We start from the raw sequence: 9,487 nt of genomic DNA, 5'->3' as shown, positions 1-9,487 counted from the left end.
TATTAAATCTAGGCTAACTTTATTCAAATTTTAATGAACGAACAATGTCAACAAAAAATTTGAACATTTTGATAATCAAATCTAAAACATTAAATCGTTCTAAACATTTAAATTTCAGATTTTTACCAATTTGGTTTAAGTGTTGATTAAAATTAACGAATCTAATCAAAATTTTAATCCAATAATTTTTTTTTTGAATCTACCACTTTACATGAAATTATATTCCTTTTCCCAAATAACCAAATTTCCAGATCTAAATTATTTAAAAATCAATTAGCGATCTAAAATTTACGAATTTGGGGAAAGCAAAATTAGGGTTTATACTTAACATTTATGGCCGAAAATTTTACCATAATTTTAAAAAAAAACCCAACAGCAATAGGTAAAAATTTCAATCAATTCCGAGTAGTTTAGGTTGACCAATTAATTGAAAAACTTTCTGAATTTGTTAATTTTAATTCGTTAATTAACAAAAACGCCCAAAAACTCATACTTCGAGGCCTGTTTTTGCAATTCCGTTCACATGAATTGATCTTAGAAAATTGTTTTCAATCACATTAGGGTCAAAAAAGTCGAAATTTCGAAGCTTTTTGAATTCAGAACTTATTACACGATTCATCCAATAATCCATAATAATTCGAAAAATTCAACAAAAAATCCAAAAAATTCGACAGCATACAAAAATAAAAAATTATGCTAAAAAATGCTTTGAATACATAAGGCTCATGATATCACTGTAAGGGAATACAGTTAAACATATAACATGTGCGGAACATCCACAAAGCCAGGAAACATGTATAAAGCACAGATTAAGCATACTTACATTTGAAGCGTGTTTTCCCGAGTTTAGTATCAACTAACACGAACAAAGAACTCCCATTATCGTTCCTCTATTTGGTTCACCGACACGTTCAGATCCGTCTTGATAATCGTAGCTTAGACAATATTCAAGAGTGTTTGCTTTTTCTGGAAGAACAATTTTGAGTAGAGAGCAAAACTGAAACAACGTAACTTCAGAATTAGGTTTAGGGTTGTGGAAAAACTAACTGGTGTGTGGAATATAACCCTAGAGTTTTATTTAGTGTAACCGGCCAAGACACAAGGCCTTGACCGGCCACACACCCACACACCGCAAGTCTTGCGCGCAGCCCACTGCAGGCCGAAGCCTACAGCGCAGCCGAGCAGCAGTGATGGGCCATGGGCCACGCTTTGCTTGCTCGCTGCTCGCTGCTGTCCTTATGCGCGCCCAGCTTACGAATATTCGCGATACGATATACGATTTCGATGCAAGGTTGTATCGTATATTATGTTTTTTCGAACTAATTCCCGAAAAGCTAATAAATGAACTTTCGATTCATTTAATCCGATGATCTGTTACATGCCATTGGTGTGACCTTATAGGTTCAGTCAAGAGTAAGCTGTGAGCCTAATATAGATTAGAACTCACTGATCGGAAGCATTGCTCCAGCTAGTTGTTCCGATCACTTGATCTCACTGAATTAATTGTTCGTAATTAATCTGACCTTGGTATTATACTTAATGCACCTTGGGTGAAGGACACATTTCCTTCACATATCACCTGATCTCACTGAATTATTAACTTGTTAATTAATACTGAACCACATTTATTAGACTTAGCATAAATGCATTAAATGCAAATTTGGACCAAGGGCATTATTTCCTTCACTAAGAAGATCCATATTGTCTAGAGATTATCTTTAGGTGTGATAATAAATCAGATTATGTGAGCAGATTATAAAGGATCATTAAAGTAATAAAAGGTATGCACTTTACAATATATTTGAGGCTATATTGCGGTTCTTAGAATCTTACCACTTGCCTTTGTTGGACATACAAACTTTGTTGATGACTGATAGATCCTACTCTTGATTCAATTCCTCCAAAGTAACCTTACTATTATCCTAGAGTCTCAATTGTGTCCCCAGCTAGTTAACACTTAGGACATTTGACTATGGGCTAGGCTAGAATAACATAAGAAGTACACAAATCGAGACGATTTCTACTAACAGAATTACAAAGTATAGGGAGGAGAGAGAGAATTCAGAATATCATATGAGAGAGAATAATGTTGGCGAACATTTTAGGGTGCAGAGGGGCTGGATTTATAGTGTAGACTGGTGGATATCATACGTTCATTAGGATTGTTAATTAGATAGAATTATACGTTGATCCGTATTAGAAATCAGTAGAAACTGCAGCAGATCTGATAGAATTGTACGCTGAATCTTATTTGAAATCGGCAGAAATGGTAGCAAGCACTAGATAATCTAGCGCCGGCATGGGTGGTGCTAGAATAATCTGGCACCTGCCTGGGTGGCGCTAGAAAAGTCTAGCGCCAACAGGTTTGTTCCGCTGATTCCTAAAAGTTCAATTTTCAACAGCTCCAAACTTCTTCATACTTACTCAGATTCTAGCAAATAATATCTTTTTGGAAAGATAAGGAAATAAGCTTTCCATCCCCACCGGTCTTGCATCCATGGTGTTAGTATATCTAGAGTTATGGCCTAAAGAGTGGAGGTCGGTCCGTTTTGGTAAAGCCCAAGTAAGAACGACTCTTTCATTTTTTATCGGATTTGGGATTATGGTAAGTCCATGGAAAACTTATTCCAAGGCCTATGTAAACATGTAATATTCATGATCCAAATCATAATTTATAAGACTAACTTTGACTCCGTAAGGACGTATCACTTGATATCAAGCTAAGGAACGTATTCTAAGCACACGTGGGCATGTTTAAGTAACTTGGGTTAACATTTACATTGTGTTGTGCACAAGAACTCTGAGTTCGGGAATGTTATCATTCAATCTATTTTATCCTAGAGCCTGAAGGCAAGCACTAGAACAATGCGGCGCGTGCAAGTATGTTGTGCGCAGACAAGTCAATCTTCCTAACGTTGTGCAACCATGTATGAAAGACGTATCGAGATGCGAATGCGACTAAATACGTGTCCAGCCTTTTTTGGAAGCTTTCTATCAAGTTCCTATATTTGACAGGTTTTGCTCGGGATGATCTTTTTAGTTACTCGATGGTCATTCTTCAGCTAATTAGAGTGAATTATTGACAAGTGGATTAAATGTCATCATTAAACTTTCCGCTACGGGACGAGGGTCAAATGTAGACAGATTTATGAAAACGAAGTTTATAGGCGTGTGTAGTCACATGCACGTGGGCGAGTGGAATGATCTTACACTCACGCACCTCTCTTAAAAAAGTTTAAGCTAGAAATAATAAGGCTTGTATGCAAATCTCAAAAGCATGAAACGAACCCCATGAAAAACCTCTTATTGCTATTGCCCTTAAATTGAGACGCGAGGCTGTATATTTTCGTTACTTTTTGGGTATTTTAGTCATTTTCAGGATTGTGTATTACGAAATTATTCTTTCATTTAGCAACACCTAAAGCCATTCTCCATTTCTCCTAGATCTTCAATTGAATTGTATTTTGCTTCATTGTAACTTGAGCTGCATTTAGCTCTCCTTTCTCTCTCCTCTAAGCTTCTTGTGCCCCCCTGCCCAACCTCCCAGCCATCGCCGATGTCTCAGCCGTCGGTTGTTACATCTCAGTCTCCGACCACCGAAACTTCGGTTACTTCGCGGAATCTGGCACCAACTCCATCTACTCCGGCATCTTCTAAGGTTTTCATTTCTTTCTCTCTCCTTAATTTGAAACCCTATTTTGATCAATTTCACGATCGTCGAACTTTTTTTCAGCTCCGATTTAGGGTTTCTTTTGTTGCATTGTCGTTTTTATTGATGTTTTGTTAGTTCCAATTTCGATGTTGTGTATTTGGTTTTTTTTAATTTTTTTTTTATGTTTTTTAACTGTGCATGTTTGATCAAGGTGAGATAATTGAATTAGAGACTAGAAATGCACAAATCTATTGAGAATTTTTTTATTTTTGTTGTTATGGGTAACAAATAAAGCGACCCTTTTGCATGATTCTATATTTGATTAATTTTAATTTTGATATCTGTGCTTGTAAAACTGTGAAAACGTTTGAGGGTTTTTAGAAAGGATAGCTTCTTAATTCAAAAGGGGTTTACCATTTTGAAGCTAGCTAAGGATCTTTACGAATTTTCGGATCCCTAAGAGAGGTGACTGGGATTTAAAAAAAAAAATTAATTGACATGAAAACTAAAAAATAAAAAAAGTGTTCAATTGTTATATGACTTGTGACTGTTAGAATGAAAAAATATGTTCTATGAGACTATGAAAGGTTCGCAATAGTATACGGCGATGTTTTTTTCAGGCCTAAGGGTATACGTTGATTTCCTGGCTTAACTAGGTTTGCTTTCATTATCTGAGCTGAATGTTATGAGGTACTCCGTATTAGTACATATTTTGTGCTTTTAATGCCGCATTCTCAGTTTTCCTTGTTATAATTTTGACTGGGAAATTCGTTATGTGAAATGAGAGAGTGACTGTTATGGAAGAAGATGAACCAGACTTTTATGCACCTTTACAGAGATGGGTTAATTTTACTAGTGGGATATGGACCAACTCTTGTCACTTTACATTGCATCTGTTTTGTATAAGAGTTTTCCATGCGAAAGGCACTGAATGAGACTGTTTGGTTCCATATAACCATTATCATGTGCCCAAGATGACTTATCTGGCTAGCTTAAATCCTTAGCTAGCTTCATGTTATTATCATCTTTTAGGTTCTTCTACTCCACTCTTACCCATGTGGAATGTGTTGTATTTGACAACTGGAAGCTAATGTAAAACTTGTTTGGATCTTTTCCTACATGGGTTTTTTTTTGGGATCTTCAGATTTAGCTCTACTTTGTCTGATTTTGCTGCTCAGCCTGGTTTCTGTGTTGTTAAATTTTTGGGGAATTTGTTTTAGGCCATTAGGATCAGTCTTTCAAATTCTTCGATCAGAGCTCTTATATTCTGTACCCATGGAGGAAGGCAAACTCTAGCTACTTTGTCAAATGGTAGCTATTGTTATCTTGTGCTAAAGGGGTAGGATTAACTCTGGCTCCTAGGGATATGAATATATTTTCCCCAACGCAATAATTTTGAGTAGAATTCTATGCAAGTCACTACTCACTACAACAACAATAACAATCTAGAAACTTTAATCCCAATGATGGGGTCTGCTACATGTACCAATGTCTTATCTCCTACTGTCGTCGATCATGGATTCATGGTCGTCTCACTCCATTTCCTTCTATGAAGTGTTATATAAGCTCCTGTAAACCCATTTTCTTCATATCACTTAACTCCTTGCATCCAAGTTAACCCTCTACTTTCCTTACTGGCATCTTCTGATCTACGTCCTACATGGCCAAACCAGCCGGTTCTCCCTTATTGTATCTTCACTACTTACTACTTTCAGCGAACTCAATCCATAAACAGTTCAACACTTGTTGTTGTAGACACAAATCCTTCCGCTGCGAATTGTGTGGTTGATGTCCTGCGCCCTAACTCTTGTTGCCCGCCACCCCCCCCCCCCTTACATGTGAATCTCTTATCTAGACCTTCAACATTTGTCATTAAGGAATGAGGTTTTTTTTTCATTTTTTATATCAGGGCTGCATTTTTTGAAATATTATATTGCATAGGCTTCTAGGTTTAAGTCAGTAGTGTTGCGCCATTGAAATCTTTGGGTACAGGATTCTGTTTTTATGGGGTAACTATTTCCTTGACCTCTTTGTCGAGGTTTTGGAGGATTGCCCTCCAAAAAAGTAAAATAAATTAACTAAATGAGTAAAGTAAAGGAAAACAAATAAGGCCTTTTAGTATCAAAGATATTTCTAAATAATATGGGTTTGTACTTTGCGATAAAAATAAACTTCATCCTCTTGCCTCAGTTTCTTTGGATTTTTTTATCACCAAAGGTATAGGTTTTAATGAGGGTGCCAAAGTACACTACTTAATTGATGCAAAATCACGGAACAAAGAGGTAGGCAAAGGTTTGACTTGTTCGCTTCAGGGTCATCAGTCATTGCTCGAATTCAGGGAGAAAAAATAAAAGAGTTCAGGGCTTTTCCTAGAACATTTCCTTGAATAAATTTCTGTAAATTAAACCTGAAGATGTAGAAGTATGAGGTTGATATTTATTGTTTGTTGGCCTAGGAAAATGCCCTCTTCCATGAGTTCCATCCTGTACCCACTTAAATTCATGAATCCATAACCCAGGCTGAAAATTTCCTTAGTTAGGCAAGGGTCCTCCTATTACTATATAAATAAGCTTAATCTTAGTAGTGGGAGGTAGAGGGGCTAGGCTCATAAAAGTACTCCCACATGCCAGAGCATGGAAGGAAAACCTTGAACATCGTCAATAATGAACTATTTATTGCCTTTCATCCTGAGTCCCTCAGTTACATACTCACTTCCAAGTTCGGGGGGGTGGTCGTAGTTTGGGTTGGAGTCTTGGAGGCTCCAGCCCTGCTCACACTTCTTTTATTAGTTTGCTACTTCTTTGTTATTTATAGAAGAGAAAATTAACAGTCAAGTTTGTGATAGCGAGCTGAGCCTGCTAGTGAGCTACCTGAATTCAACTCACTCAAAGCTCAAATTCAGCTGTTTGATCTAGGGAGTGGGGCGTAGTAACGTAATACATTTTCCACTGCATATATATCTTGATTGCTTTAATGCATAGTTATAAATGCGATTCCAAGTATAGTTTCAAGGTATTGTATCTCTGACATATGCTTGATGTCTCTTGGTTTGTCGTATATTAAGTATGTCTTCAGTTTAGTAATGGGAAAGAACTGTGAGACATTATGAAGAGATTCCATATTTCCATATCTTTGTCAATGCTCGTTATATGCCAGACATGCACATATATCTTGACATGCATTATTCTTTCCTGAGCTTAAAAATGTGAGCATATAAAGTTAAATTAATCAGAGCCCTTTAACCAGCTCAGCTATATTTGCTCATTTCAGAAACCCCAGACAGGGACAAACACCATTGGACTTTATGCTGTGCAATGTGGTGAATGCTTTAAATGGAGACTAATATCCAACGAAGAAGAGTACGAGGTGATCAGAAGTAAATTGTTAGAGGAACCTTTTACCTGCAGTAAAAAGCCTGATGCCTCGTGCAATGATCCAGCTGATATTGAAAAGGATGCTACACGGACCTGGGTGATTGACAAGCCTAACATCCCAAGGACCCCAGTTGGTTTTAAGAGAAAGCTAGTTCTTAGAAGGGATTTCTCTAAATTGGACGCTCATTACGTGACCCCGACGGGGAAGAAAGTAAGATCAAGTACTGAAGTGGCTAAGTACCTAGAAGAAAATCCAGAGGTGAAAGGTGTATCTGTTAATGAATTCAGTTTTACAGTGCCAAAGGTGGTGGAGGAGACTATTCCTAAGGATATCGAGAGGAAACCTTCTGCTAAAAAAGCTAAAGATTCTAAGGCTTCTGATTCTTGAAATGGTTACAAGATATTTTGTCTAGTTCACTGTTTGTAATGTCTGAAACCCTTTTCGTTGTAGCGTACTAGCACCTTTAACTCGCACTACTGATGCTTCATGCTTGTATAAGTTCCATCTAAGACTACTACTAGTACTACCACCACTAGATTTCCACTATCTAATTCACCCTTGTTTATTTCTTTTGCTTTTTATATGTATTGTATCTTAAGTTTCGTTCTTCAATGCCTACAGGGATTTCTTGAGATAACTAAGATATCCAAAGACGCACACAAGTGAAGGCAGAACTTCTTTTGCTTTAATTGAAAGTAGGTTTTTGATTGGGTTTTGAAGGTGGGATTTCCCGATATTGTATTTGGAAAAAAAAATACATGACCACCTTCACTCCTTTAACACAAGTAGAGTTGACAAATGTGTCCGCTGTGGTTGTGTTACGATAGGGTTTACTCTATTGCTGGTCTAATCAGGTCTAAATCCAATAACTTAAGGTAAGTTTGAAATCAATCCAATAAGTTAAGATAAGTTTAAACTATAATCATCACTATGATCATCACTATGATCACTAAATAAATAATAGCGTCTACAACTTTAGTACACATAACTGTTGTCACAGCCGTAATCGTAGAGGTCAATGTTGGAATACACATCACATCGCAAGCATTGAACATGCGGACAATGAAAAACATATACATCCGAGGAAAACGTTCACCTATAGAGGAAGAAAAGAATCAACAAAACAAATTAGCAAGACATACAATTACACAACATACTCTGGTTTTTATATAAGGAAATGTGTTAACATACCAAAAGCCCAGGAATTCACTTTACAGCAGTGTGAAGCTCTAACCGGTGCATCTATTACTTGGGCAAAAAATAATTATGGAGTAGAATCCGTGCCTTTGGGCCGAGCAAAGAAGTTCATATGATGACTACCCTTATCATTATCTGACACATTAACATGAGTCGATGCCACACGAGAAACCAACTCCTACTCAACATCCTGATATCATTTGGAACAAAAATAAAACATCCAGTTAGAAACTTCCCTTCTTGATCATTCTCGGACTCTTCGCTCACATCCGCAATCTCGATAAAGTTAGTACAATCAACATAAACATCAGGATTGTTATCAGAATCAATACCATCCGGTCTAAGCAAGAGTCTTCCCAATCCTTCTCACGGGAAAAATCCCCACAATAGGAGACCATGAATCAACCTTCCCACTTTTTTCCCCTCAAACCCATCTTCATGAGCAAACCCTAAAGGGAAATACCCAAAACAAAATAATGCCTTTTTTCCAACTCCGTTTTAGGGAGAGAATTCAAAGCAACTGCATGAAAACACTGTTAGGTTATGAATAATACAACAATATAATTCATGCGGAAAAACCATAAAGCCAGAATCCAAATTAATTGCCGTGCACATAGTCAATTAGCATAATTTAGGTGACATACAATGTGATGCGTGCCTTCCCTAGCTGCTCCCGAACCGAACAAGAACAATTCTTTACAGCCTCAAACGTTGCTCCTCCGTAGAAAGTCCACAACACGTTCGGATCCGCCTTAGGTTCAACCAACTAGGATCTTACTTAAGGTTTTATGTATTACTTAAGGTTTTATGTATTCGGCAAGGCTTGTATTATGTTCTCCCTTGAACACAATGGGAATAAAGAATTTGCTTTCAATTCAAATGATGTATGAATGATGTGTGTATAATTATGAGGCCTATAGCCTTATATTTATAGTGTAGGAAATAAGGAGTTTGAGTTTTACTAGGAATAGAATTACCAAACCAACTAAGAATGAAATTCTTATTCAATTAGAATTGCAAATTAATTAAACTCTTAATTATTTGAATTCTAGTAAAACTAGGAATTTAACTAATCAAATATTACTTAGAGCCCAAGACGAACAACCCCACGTAGCCACAAGGGCCCACGTGGGTTTCCGGAGTTGCCTCGGACCACGATGCTGCAGCCCACGCCTCGGCAGGCCTCGCAGCGAGCTGGGCGCAACCCATGTGCTGCTGCCTTGCCGAAAGCTTGGCGCGACCCATGAGCTGCTGCCTTGCTTG

General features: G+C 37.3%; 1 protein-coding gene across 1 annotated transcript; it reads left to right on the top strand.

The window, feature by feature from the left end:
- Positions 1–3,392: 3,392 nt before the first annotated feature.
- On the top strand, positions 3,393–7,664 carry LOC110777570 (methyl-CpG-binding domain-containing protein 4). The gene is made up of 2 exons (XM_021982171.2): positions 3,393–3,658; positions 6,923–7,664. Exons 1-2 carry the CDS (start codon positions 3,557–3,559, stop codon positions 7,412–7,414), a joined length of 594 nt encoding a protein of 197 aa, XP_021837863.1. The 5' UTR covers positions 3,393–3,556; the 3' UTR covers positions 7,415–7,664.
- Positions 7,665–9,487: the final 1,823 nt, after the last annotated feature.

Source organism: Spinacia oleracea, chromosome 4, assembly GCF_020520425.1.
Source record: "Spinacia oleracea cultivar Varoflay chromosome 4, BTI_SOV_V1, whole genome shotgun sequence".
NCBI lineage: Eukaryota > Viridiplantae > Streptophyta > Magnoliopsida > Caryophyllales > Amaranthaceae > Spinacia > Spinacia oleracea.
This window is presented reverse-complemented; position numbering and strand designations above follow the sequence as displayed.

Excerpts from the sequence above, each read along its gene's own strand:
- LOC110777570 (XM_021982171.2), top strand. The coding sequence starts at position 3,557 with ATGTCTCAGCCGTCGGTTGTTACATCTCAGTCTCCGACCACCGAAACT. Across the intron at positions 3,659-6,922 it reads CTACTCCGGCATCTTCTAAG|AAACCCCAGACAGGGACAAA; the intron begins GTTTTCATTTCT and ends TGCTCATTTCAG.